Source organism: Aegilops tauschii, chromosome 3, assembly GCF_002575655.3.
Source record: "Aegilops tauschii subsp. strangulata cultivar AL8/78 chromosome 3, Aet v6.0, whole genome shotgun sequence".
Classification (NCBI taxonomy): domain Eukaryota; kingdom Viridiplantae; phylum Streptophyta; class Magnoliopsida; order Poales; family Poaceae; genus Aegilops; species Aegilops tauschii.
In genome coordinates, this window is record NC_053037.3 from 580,443,158 (window position 1) to 580,456,198 (window position 13,041).

General features: G+C 46.8%; 1 protein-coding gene across 4 annotated transcripts; it reads right to left on the bottom strand.

The window, feature by feature from the left end:
• Positions 1 to 4,748: 4,748 nt before the first annotated feature.
• LOC109766377 (uncharacterized) lies at positions 4,749 to 8,402 on the bottom strand. 4 transcript variants are annotated; one of them, XM_073511179.1, is made up of 11 exons: positions 8,141 to 8,402; positions 7,789 to 8,043; positions 7,202 to 7,467; positions 6,916 to 7,101; positions 6,642 to 6,812; positions 6,501 to 6,560; positions 6,214 to 6,399; positions 5,756 to 6,082; positions 5,409 to 5,662; positions 5,233 to 5,303; positions 4,749 to 5,138 (listed from the first exon to the last, which is right to left on the bottom strand). In XM_073511179.1, exons 6-8 carry the CDS (start codon positions 6,513 to 6,515, stop codon positions 5,948 to 5,950), a joined length of 336 nt encoding a protein of 111 aa, XP_073367280.1. In that variant the 5' UTR covers positions 6,516 to 6,560; positions 6,642 to 6,812; positions 6,916 to 7,101; positions 7,202 to 7,467; positions 7,789 to 8,043; positions 8,141 to 8,402; the 3' UTR covers positions 4,749 to 5,138; positions 5,233 to 5,303; positions 5,409 to 5,662; positions 5,756 to 5,947. The 4 variants fall into 4 exon arrangements, with proteins under 4 accessions (XP_073367280.1, XP_073367283.1, XP_073367282.1 ...); XM_073511182.1 differs by having other exon boundaries at positions 6,147 to 6,399; XM_073511181.1 differs by having other exon boundaries at positions 5,233 to 5,662; positions 6,147 to 6,399.
• Positions 8,403 to 13,041: the final 4,639 nt, after the last annotated feature.

The window sequence follows — 13,041 nt, forward strand, 5'->3', positions numbered from 1 at the left end:
TTCTAATCTTCAAGCGCATTGCATCCATCTTGATCTTGTGATCATCGACGACATCTGCAACATGCAACTCCAATATCATCTTCTCCTCCTCAATTTTTTTTATTTTTTTCTTCAAGTAATTGTTTTCTTCTTCAACTAAATTTAACTTCTCGACAATAGGGTCGGTTGGAATTTCCGGTTCACATACCTCCTAGATAAATAAAATCTATGTCACGTTGGTCGGCATAATTGTCATAAACAATAAGTGAACCAAATAGTTATAAAAGATAATATATACCACATCCGAATCATAGATAGGACAAGGGCCGATGGGGGCGGATACGAAAACCATCGCACTATATAATAACGAGCAATAATAAAAGTAAGAAAATTAGACAAGTATCTATCGAATCATACAAGTAAGAATTTTTTATTTTTAGAAAGAAGATAAGAACAAGAGGCTTACCACGGTGGTGCCGGCGACGAGATTGGCGCGGGCGATCGACGGCGGTGAAGACGGGGACGACGGACCGCTAAACCTAGACAAATTTTGAGGAAAATGGAGCTTGGAGGTCGAGTTTGGAGAGGAGAAAGCTTAAGTAGAGTGGCTCAGGCATTTCATCGAACACCTCATGTGCATAGGAGGTGAGCTAGAGCACCACAAAGCCCTCCCCTCGCCGGCCAGAAAAAAACAGAGCAGTGGAGTGCTTTGCTCGCGGGCGAGGGGTATATATAGCCGCCTCATTGGTCCCGGTTCTTGCCTGGAACCGGGACTAAAAGCCCCCCTTTGGTCCCGGTTCCAGCCATGAACCGGGACCAATGGATATGGGCCAGGAGCGAGGCCCATTGGTACCAGTTCGTGGCTGAAACCGGGACAAAAGGGTCCAGACGAACCGGGACCAATGCCCCACGAGGCCCGGCCGGCCCCTGGGCGCACGAACCAGGATGTATGCCCCCGTTGGTCCCGGTTCGTGACTGAACCGGGACTAATGGGCTGACCAGGCCTGAACCAAAGCCCTGTTTTCTACTAGTGTTATAGGCAAGGTGTAGATAGTACCACCACATGTCCTCGAGAACTGAACTGCGCCAGTGAAAGAGTTGCTGGGCAGATCAATGATTTCTTTTTTGTAAAATATGCATGAGTGTGCATATTATATATTATCGAAGAAAGGGGTGAAGGAACACTCCGCTAGGATTACAATCGATTTACAAGGCTCGCACTGACCACCGCAATATCGATACAAAAATATGGGATTAGAGCAACTCCAATGCGACGATCCAAATGGACGCGTGTTTTCACCGTTTTTTGTCCGTTTGTATCGGCCAAGTGGATGGGGGCATCTGCTCTTTGATTTGGGTCGGCCGGCGTGCGAACGGGTGGCAGACCCGTATGTCCGTGCGTTTAGGAAATTTTGGAAACGCGCAACCGAAATAAACATAATTAAACATAAATGGCGGGTCAACCGCCGACCAAAGTCCACTTAAACATTAATTAAACATTAAAAAAGGTCCACACACGCACGCTGCCCTAGACCTCGCCCTCGCCCTTGCACTTTTCGTTGTCGTTGTCGCCGGTGAGGTCGATGAAGGCGGGTGGTGGCCTAGCCCACCCGAACGCGCTTTGCCATGATGCCAAGGCAGCCTCCTCCAGCGTCTGCTGCGGCAGCGGCATTGGGGCGCGGCGGGCGTGCTCCTCCGCACAGCGCGCACAACATCTGCTACTTGCCATCGGCCTGCTCCTCCGCGATCCAGTGAGCCTTCCACCGCTCCAGGTGGGCCGCCTCGTCCTTCGGCATCGCAGCGTAGTGGACGGGAGGCACGCTCACCCACTTGCGAAGCTCGTCGGTCCATGACTAGGACTCCTCGGGCCAAGCGGGCGGCGGCGGTAACCGCTTACGCGTGGGCGTGGGCGTGGGCTTAGGCACGGCCTTGGGCTCGATGACATGCGGCGGCGGGACGTAGAGTGGAGCGTGGACGGAGCCCCCGGCCACCGATAAGGCGAGGGCCTGCTTCCGGCCATCCCACTATGCGTCCTCCTCCAACCGGCTTTCCTCGAGCGTGCGATGCAGGTCCACCTTGAGCGCAGCTTGGTACGCGGCCTTCGCCTCCTCCTCCTCCGACAAGACCTCCAGGTGCGGCGGGGGAACGGCTTGGTCAATGTGCACACCGCGGCTGCGCTCCTCGTTCTCTAACGCAAACCAGCGCTACCAGTTGGGGGAGTCTGGCACGTAGGCACGCATCACACCCTGCTATGGCGTAAGAAGCTCGCGGTGCCGGCGAACCTCCTCGGCGTGCGCCCACGATGAGTGCGGCATCGCCGGAATGGGGAATGTGTTGCGGAGCCAGATGCCAGCAGTGCGGCAGGCTGACATATGGATATTGGAGCAGCTAGCGGTACTGCCAGTGCCACCACGCCTAGTGGACTAGGATGTACAACCGTTCCCGCTCCCGCGGTGGCCCGCTGCATTGAGCCGGTGGCGGAGGAGGAGGAGGCGCGCAGGAAGAGCTCGCGCTGGCGCTGAACTTCCCCTTGCCCTTCCTGCTAAAGAAGCCCATGGCGCGTTAGGGTTTCTGGTCGTCGATGAGGGAGCAAGCGTGCCCAGATGTGGACAGGGGATGGAAGTGGATGAGCCCCTCTCCCCCTCCCCCCCCCCCCCCCCCCCCCCCCCCCCCCGCGCGCCGACGCACGCTTGCATTAAAAAGGATGGTCATGCGGCGCTTTCACTCACAGCCAGGCGGGCCCGAGGTAGGTGGCCGCGCTTAATATAACCATGGGTGGTAGTTGGGCGGCTGACAGGTGACACCGTGGCGTACACCGAGAGGGCACGCGCCGTGTCCATTTTGTGTCCGCATGGACGCAAACCAAGCACAAATTTGGGCCATGAAATGCGTCCAGACGGACACCGAGCTGACGGCGGTATGGGTTTGAGTCCGCGCGTTGGGCCAGAGCTTTCGTCCGTTTCGACCCAAATGGACACGCGCAGACGAATTAGGTTGCTGCATTGGAGTTGCCCTCGCTAGCCCGCCTACTCAAACCCCAAATTAAAACTCAAGGTCGCCCTTTAACAAGCCCACCGACTTCCATGTCTGTCCTTTAACAGATCCATGAATTTCAAGCTGGGCATGTCCCAGAAACACTTGGAGAGACCTCCAAGTAAGGGATTGTTGCCCAGGTCTAGGAGATTGAGATGAGTATAGTTGCAAATAAATTCCTCGCCCCAACTTGTGAGAAGCGTGCCATACAGCTGGTTTGATTGAAAGACATTACCTCAGCAGTGGTAGATGCATGCCTAAACAGTCTCGTGTGCAATGATGTTGTTTGCCGTGAAGTCAGCCGACTGAAGGGTCATGCAGTTTTGAAATGTCTGGTGTTGAATGCTCGGAAATCCATTGGATCCAGCGTGGACTATACACAATGCTCGTCCAGCGAAAATGGATGATGGAAACAACCTGGAGATGTTGTTATTTGCAATGTTAACCGTATTCAGGCGGCTGCTATTCGGCTATTCCCAAGCTCGGGGATGAGGTGGCCTCCAAGCTGACTTTAGTTAGATATCCATTCATGTGAGGCAAAGGAACATAAGGTTCTTATAAACATGTCCTTATCCTAGATTGTTGTGTTGCTAGCCCTAGACCAGCTTCTAGCTTGAACAGCATCTTGCAAAGCCCCCAAGTGGAACCCTAGTCTGAACCTAGGTAGATTCTGGTACAAACTTATATGTTTCTCGTTAAATGTTCTAATCACTTGGGGTTTCAAATACAATGGGAGAAAAATTAGAAAATTGTAGCTGGATTCAGCTTGAACGTGGCCATGGATCTGTGTAACTTAGTATACTTTGGACAACTGCTGGCTGTAATGAGCCAGGTCTTCGTTTCAGAATGGCCATGATGAACTTAGATTATAATGTCAGGTTCAAAAAACTAAGATTAATATTGACAGTACATTACTATAGCCTTGAATTGGTAGAGGAATTTTTTGTGTATGCATGCTTGACAATACAGACTATAGGTCTGATTTGTTCTATTTGTCACTGCCTGCGTAATTTCAATGATTTCTCTCTTGTATAAATAAATATATATACGTACGTACCAGGTAATAGAAAATGTTCAGATTCTGAAGTAAAAGGCTCAATAACCTTTAATCTAAATTAGAAGAGATAAGTTTATCACCAAAAAAATGTGTGACTGTTCAAAAAGGTATCATGATAAGATTCTCATGAGACAGTGTAGCTTATATTGGTTCATTATCTCGGATTCATTGTATTTAAGTGAGAACCCTCTGATGTGAAACAATATTATGACAGTGTAGTTCGTTATCTGACGGATATCAGTTTCTGAGCCCGGGCTCAGCTGATCCTGATATCTACTTTGTCCATTCGCGTCGGGATGTGCGCCAACAACTGTATTTCTGTTTCGTATTGTCCCAAAAATTAATTCGACTGCGCCTGCATTGATGGTCACGGCGCGCAACACTGTCCACCCGGACCAGATGCTCGGCCCACGGCTCAGCTAAGTTTATGAGCCCACCTGAGCCATTATACGCCGACTGCTGCACAAACGGCAACCTGCCCCCACATCCCCCAGCATAAATGCTTCCCCAACCCTCGCCCCTCTTCCCCAAGCTCATCCACTCGCTCAAAATATCTCCATTTTTTTGTGCACATGCATAGAACCCAGGAATGCATGCCCAAAACAAATAACACCTGAAGCTGCCCTGAGACCCATGCGTTCTTCATTCTTTATTTCTTTTCATACCATACTAAAATTACTACTGTCCAACATGACCATACTTAGTTCATTTCATCTGACATAGCAATTTGCAAACAAACAGACAAGTCATCACATCTCCATACTTAATCCTACATTCACGCAGGTCCATTGCCTGAAACACAACACATTACCGTAGGTGTCCAAACTAATAATCTACAGTAGTTCTTTCGCTCGCATTGCAAAATGACTCCAGACTTAAACCCCAGTGCCTAACGACATACTTGACGCACAGCCAAAAGATCTTGCCGGGCTGTACGCAGACTGCAAGTACGACCACTCCATCTTCAGTCAGCTATCTCCTCGCACATGAAATCCAGAAGCTCTCTTTTGTTACCCCTCGTGATCACCACCTCATATTCAATCTTCTTCCGCAGCTGCTCAATCTGGCCCTGCGGGGAAGCAACATTTTTTTCGAACCATTCAGTTCAATCAACGATACAACCATGTCAGGTTCAATTAACTTCTCGGTGTCTCATTTTTTACCTAGCTCAAAGTTTATCGTAGGTATAGACCAGTAAAGTTCAGGACGTAGAGCACAACATAGACACCCTTGTCTTCCATGCAAACCACAACAGAGGCACACCGTATGAGTTTAAATGGCACAGTTTTTGATCACTCAGACCGAGCTGCCGCTAAGGCAATGATGAAGGTGCACTGACCTACTGCATGGCTCGTGCTGCGCCTCCAAAGGATACACAAAAGATGACCCAGTCGTCTCTACCAATCCAGCACCATACACGTCATTAAACAGGTTGCAGAACCTTTTCTGAAACTTCTTTGCCAGCGGCTCGTGCTTGATCTTGATCTCATCTTCCGGATATGTCTCAGTTGGATCAAGCACCATCACAATCTTCTTATCCTTTTCCAGGATATACACCGACCAGCAATCCATGAAATTCACCGGGAACATGAACTGAAAGTTGTTGTGCATCACCACAATAAGTAAGCTGTCCAGACTACGGGTGTTGCCCAGTTTTATGTATTGTTGGGGAGATAGCTCCTTTACCTTTTTAAGCCAGTCGATTCTATAGCCCATTTTTTCGCAGTCCATCATCATGTAGATTAAATATGGAAGCATCAGGTTTTACAATCTACGGGCCACTTAACCTTCGCAAGTTGCTACCAAGCAAGCATTCGTACCACAAAACGGGGATCGAAGATGCCTCTGAATCTGTCTAGCCACCCCTTGTACATGATCTTATCCTTCTCGCTTAGCATCCTTTGTATGCATGTCCACAGATTCAGTGTCAGCTCGCCACCAGGAGTTAGCTCGTCCTTCAGGTCCTAGCCAGACGCCACAGCTAGTCTCGGATGATAGTGCTTGAACCACTTCCTGTAGAAATTTACGGATTTCAGAATCACATGGCAAGGACAGCCAAACAGTAGAAAATACTTGCCACGGGACGGTTCTACTCTTGTCATTCTTAGTTCTTTAGAACATGGTCGCCACTCGCCACAGCCTACCATGCCTACATAGAATTTTGAAATGTCATGCTCCGAAGGCTCAACATGATACAGCCCAACCGATGCTGGGTACTTCTCTCCCCAGTCGCTCCGTGACGATTCTCCCGCCGCCCAATCAAAGTCATCCTCCTCATCACTATCAGTACCCTCAGCCACTTCTCCATTTTGATCTTGAGAACCAGGGCGCTGTCACCAACAAAACAAGAGCATGTCGATTAACATCTGCATAGAAGCCACGTAAACAGAGTCTCACCGTTTTAAATGCCGTTCGATATGCTTCTAGTCACCTCTGATGTCTCCATCCACACCAAGTGCAGTTAAGAGCCCCCTTGCGTGCTCAAAGATGTCTGAAACAACTACACAACCTGTTAACAGCATCTATGGAAAACGTATTAAGCCAATTAGTCTCGTCGGAAAACACAACAAACCTTTAAAGAGTTCCAGATTGTCTATCGTCCGGTTAACTACTTCAAGCGCCGCAGCAGCAAGGCTGCACACACGCTGATGCCTTTCCTCACCTGCCGGATCATCCGAATCACCAACATCACCATTGCCAGACGTGCCCCCCCTCGTCCGTATAATCCGATGCGAACGGGCATCTGCAAAGGTAAACATGTAAGCTCTTCTAGACGCCACACTACTTGTTTGTCATCCACAATGGTTGACACCACAGCGCAGACTCATGTCAAGGATGGTGCTTACGCTCAAGGTCTAACTTCATCTGCTGCTCAACATCTGACATTTGTTTCCATATCTGCTGCTGCTCTTTCAGTCTCTGAGCTGCAACATGGTCTTGCTGCAGCCTGCTGCCACCTGCGTCGCTTGGACCGGCTACATCTTCAGGCCTAACCCTATATTAGAGTCTCTCCCTCAACCTGTTCATGCATCCTGTAGAAGTCATATCATATACCAAATCCAACAGAGAAATGATCGGTTAGAACACTCATCCAAAAAGGAAGGAAAGACTGTACAGACTTCAAAATCTCACCGAGCACCCGCAGACGATCTCCTCCATGCATTTTGTCCTTCTATGCATTCAATCTACTCTCGCCATACCTTATACCAAATCCAATTTCCCACGAATACAAGTTGTAGAAGTCGTATGCCTCGCGCAAGGAAGCGAAGCTTAAACCAAATTCTGGTCTTATTACAACTTCCGTTGGTTCCTCAGCGTATTTGCGAATTGACTGCTTAATAGCACTAATTCTGGATGGACATGGGGTACGGTCCGGTGGTGCACTTCCCAGCCTTAACCTGCAATTCGAAGAAAAAAAACGACAAACATTTTTCAGACTGCCTTCTGTTTTTGTTTATTTTTTCTGATCTTCTTTTGTGAGCAGCCTTGCAGCAGAAAAGCGCGTGACTAATCAAATCAGAACCACATGTGTTCGTACATATAAGGATGTCAAATAAATGGTTCATGTCACTCTAAGTTGAATTAGTTGCAACATATGTGTACTGAATCACACACGAAATAATCTAACTCATGTCTGAATTTTCCCAACAATTGACTCCGCGAAAACGTCGCCACTTGGCCTTCAAAATTCTACGAGAATTGGTTTCATGTTACTAGACCTTTTCATCCACCCTGGCGCTTGGGGATTTACTCTGTCCGTGGACTGTGCTGGCCTAGTTGGGGATGAATCCGGTCGCCGTCGAACCCAGCACGGGCATCACCGTTCCCTTCGCCGCCAGACTTGCTAACCACAGCCAGAGCCAGGACTGGAATCAGCAGCGGCCGACGATGTTGCCCCGCTGTTGGCCAGCAAAACCAGAGGAACTAGATCTGGGTGTTCAAGGCTGTCGGCAAACTCCTCACGCAGGGGGAATCTATGACAAAATAATGACAACGGTGGCCGCCATTAGACATGCCGCTCGCGTACAATCTGATTTCTCTTCTCTATTTTGCGGATCCGACATCACTCACCTGTCAACGGCATCGAGAAGAAACTCCAGTCTCGCTTCTTCCATCCTCTGACCCAGAGGCACCCGCCGTCGAGCCTCCCCTGCCTAAACGAACTCCCGTACTGACCCACGACGAGCGGTGCTCCGGACGAGCGTGTGGAAACAAGGGCGGTCGCGCCGGGAGTGTTGGGGGTGGTGGGTGGCGGCGGTAGTACACTCTCGGGTCTGGGAAGGATGGGCGGTGAGGGTTCCGCGAAACGGACGACGAGCACCGTGAGACCCATGTTGCATTCGTGTCCACAGGACGGCTCAGCTTTTGGCCCTATTTGATTTCATGAGTTAGAGTTAGTTTGGGTTAGTTTGGACTTAACTAACTTAAAAATATCCAAACAGGAGGGTTAGTTTGGGTTAGATGCATATAACCCACCCAAAAAATCTAACCCACCCAAGAGGTGCTTATTTGGGTTAGTTTTTTGGGACCACTAAGAAACCCCTTTTTCTCTCATTCTCCCCGCAGCATACCCCTCGTCTCCCCGCGGCCCGTCCGTCCGCCGGTAAGAAGTCGCGGCTCCTTGCGCGGCCCGTCCCCGTCAGCCTCGGCCAGCGCGACTCCTTCTGCACGGACGGCGGATTCGGTCGGCGGGCTGCGCGAGAGGCCAACACGGCTCCTTGCCGGGCGCGTCCCCATCTACCTCGGCCAGGGCTCGCTCTGCCAAATCCGGCAGGAATAGGGTCCGAAGTAGCCAAATGATTGAGAAAGAGCATTTATTGTCAATCTAACCCTGTCATCCAAACACCTCTTTGGTTAGAGTTATTTCAGGGTTGATTCAGGGTTAGAATCAAGCTCTAACCTCTAACTGAGTTAGAGTATCCAAATAGGGCATTTGTCTTCGTCCTGTCCCCGTTATCTGATCCATGGATCGGCAAAATCACTAACGACCTGGTCCGGGGGCGTCCACAGCACAGGCCACAACCGCGTCTTTGGTCCCACCATGTGCGCACTATTCCATACGGTATTTCGCCTCGCCCCTCATTTGCCGCGACTCGCGCCTGACTCGCCAGCTCATTATTCACGGATCCCGAGCAAGAAACGGAAGGCCTAGATATCAGGAGCAGCTGGGCACGGGCACCAAATCGCCGTTCTCGTTATTTGAGACTCATTGTATATGAGAGAGAACCCTCTGACCTGCAACAATATTATGAATTAGAGCATCTCTAGCAGACCCCTTATATCGCTTCGACAATATTATGATGATGATGGATGCGGTGTCTTTTGGGTTGTGGCGCGAAAACTATGTTCAAATGTTGCCAAAATTGTGTTTGAATTATCAGATTTGTTTTTATTTGTCAAAATCGCGGTCAATTGGATTGTGTGGTTTTACGGTTTGAGGGCCTAAATCCGCAGCGCGCGGGGGATATTCTCTTTTACCGCTGGGTTTGCGGGCTTCGTTCGGCCGCAGCCAATTTCGGTCTTTAAAACACGTTTTTCTCGGCTCTTATCCGTGGTTTAAGGGTCGCGGCTTTAAGGAATCTGCTAGAGATGCTCTTAGTTCTGTAGGCTGGAAGGATGATAATAACACTGATGATAGAAGCGAGCTGGACTACCACCCAGCAGCGGGATAAGTTACAGCAAGAGATTGCGTCTATGAATTCATCACAGAAACTTCTAGCATTTTTTCCCTAAGATCACAACCAATGTCTTGGATTCCACTGTTTTGCGAGAAAGGAACATAATATCCAGTCAAAGATTTCGATCTTTTTTCTCTGTAAGACCTATATATACCATTGAGCAAAGAATGACCGAGCATGGCTGAAAACCTGTATATCCTTTGCTTTTCTCGAAAATGGATGGGAGCTATAGATGCAATTGATTAAAGAAACAATAAGTGTGTGGTTCAATCTTCACATGTAAATTTATACATTTCAGATGAGTCAATCAAAGCTGCAGTCTGCAGATCATATTGTTTATATACCATATCAATGGACACTCCCCACAGCCAAAATGTTCACTCAAGTGAATTCTTCAGCGAATATTTAGGCTAATAATCGTAACCTTTTTTTGGTGGAGGTAAGAATTGTAACCTAGTGCATTACCGTGGTAGATATGTCCGGCATGTTGTCAGAAAGGCTGTGGTGGGTCACCCGGCCCTGGGTGCTTCATGGAATGGGCCACAACAATCTTGGACACCAACAAACAGCAGCAGATGAGGTAGAAAGTACAGAAGAAGCATTCATTCACAGAATCTGCGGTATCTGTCTCAACAAAGAAATGAAAGCTTCGGAGGAAGAAAGCTAAGCGATTAATGTGCTTCATCGCTTATATATTGCACATTGATTCAGTTGACCCCTGAACAATAATCATCTGACTAGATAAATTGAATTGTTTTTAAATGTTAACTGAATGAATTGACGTTGTCAGTGGTCAGATGTAAAATATAAAGTTTCATTAGTTAGATGAGGATTCAACTTACCAGGACCCAAAATAAAGCCCCCCCCCCCCCCCCCCCCCAAAAAAAAATAGAACCAGGGCCACGCAAAAACCAGGCCCTCCAGATGGTACCAGACCCCACGCTCATGGTCATGGGCCTCCCCAACCTGGTCCTCCGGGCCCATGCGGATCCATTACGCCAATAGAAACTGCTGCTGAATGGTAACCATGGCTTCACAAGAACTCAACCAAGGCCTTATATTCAGAAAACAAACCAAGACTTCTTTTAGAGAAAAAGCTAACTAAGACTTGTTGCAGCAGTTCTTCCATGTGAAGAATTACTGTGCATACAACTGCTGCTCCATGGATCACCTGCTACATGTTCCAACTACTGATCATTATTCTCTGCTTACTCCCCAACCTGGTTAGCAAAGGATTTGACTTACTAGGATCAGAAGTATCCACCAAAGCCCAAGCCCCAATGAATCAGGGCCAAGGCTACCTGGAAAAATCCAGGCCCTCCTCATGGTACATGACCCCACCCTTTAGGGCCTTCCCAACATGGTTCTCCAAGCCCATCTGGACCCATTCCGCCAACAGAAACTACTACTGAATACCAACCACGGCTTTACAAAAACACAACCATGGCACAATCCTTCTTCAGAGAACAAACCATGACTTTTTTACGGAGAACTGACAGAGATTTGTTGCAGCAGTTCTTCGAGGTGAAGGATTTATAGAAACATGTACTATGTACCATGGATCACCTGCTACTATCACCCACTGTTCTATGTTCTAACTATTATTTCTGAATAGTTAATCTTGTGTTATAGGGACAAGTTTGGGCATACACACCGCACCAAACTGCGGAGACTACCAAATCTGCATATTGCCCATGAGCTCTGGTACAACTGCATGCGAGCTTGCACCAAAGAGCACATAGCACAGTTTAAGGTGAAGAGGCTCGATCGATCATCAGTTTCATATCGCAAGCAAATGTACTCAATTAATTATTATGGAGGATGAAGTTACTTCTACATTCTGAAGATCAGAGTGACTCCCAACTTAATTACTGACCGGCCTAGTGCTGCCCTGCTTGAGACATCCACAAAATATGGGACCGGAGCCAGACCAACCATTTTTTAGCTTATTAGTACAAGTTTAGTTTCTCGATCTTACATCCAGATCGTGCATTGCATGAAGCATTAACCCTTAAAACGGTTAGCAAGCAAAGGGAAATAATAAGAGATCACTCCACACAATGCAACAGAAAAACGGTGTCAGGATGGAAACACAAAATGATAGTTATAGATTTCAAGTTGAAGTGCCTGTCTTTTCTAAAAATACTACAACTAAGTGGAACGGAACATTATAGCCAGTGAATTATGACAGTACTTTTCATTGAGCAGTTGACTACCCTGCAACCATTTAATTTAACTAGTGGTCTCCAAGTTCTTCTAAAAAACAGATGCAATTTGTCAACAAAGATCTACCTCTTTCATCGTCAGCTTCAACAGAGGGTAGAAATAGGAAACACCATAAAAATTGACTATTAAGAAGACCGCTAGATAAAAAGGTACAGTCAATTCTCCAGTTCAAGAAACGGTGACATGGGGCACATAGATTCCTAAAAATTGAGTACTAAGAAAATCACTAGATAATTAAGTAAAAAGCAAAATCAATCCCAAATCCCTAAAGTAGAGACATAAGGTGGATCTGTTGGCAAATCTTTACCTATATATAATAATAAATAAAGCAAGTTGGGTTTCTTTCGTCCGTCATGGAATTTTTCAGAAAAGTCCCTCTATTTCAGAGAATTCAACCCGCAGTCCTGTTTTAAGTTAAAATGAATCGTTATTTTCGTATTTTACACAAAAGTCCTTGTCTTTTTTTGAAATCAACCCGCCGTCCGGATTTAAGTCACACCCGAACCGTTATTTTACATTTTTCGAAAAAAACCCTGATGTTTTAGGTAATTCATCCGCGGATCATATTTAAGTCAAACAAATGCTTTTTAAAATCATCCATATCTTTTAAACCGTAACTCCGATTTGAACATGTTATATATGAAATTTGATTAGAAAAATATGTAGAATATGAATATAAGATTAATTTTACCTGTTAAGTATTTTTAAATATTATTTTGGAATATATTTGAGTCAAACCAAATGATTTTCTAAATTATTTGTATCTTTTAAACCATAACTTCGATTTTAACATATTATATATGAAATTTTATTAGAAAAATGTGTGGAATCTAAATATGATGTTAATTTTACCTGTTAAATATTTTTAAAATATTTTTATGGAAGCAAACTTATAATTTATAGTGCAAGATTCATTTTTTTTCATACCGGCGGCGATCCGGATTGCAAATAAACACCCCACTATAACCATATACGAAAAAGAAAACATCAATAACTACACATGCATACCTCTGAAAAATGTCACAGGGGAAAACAACAGATTTCTCATCGCGAGAGTGAAATAAAGCG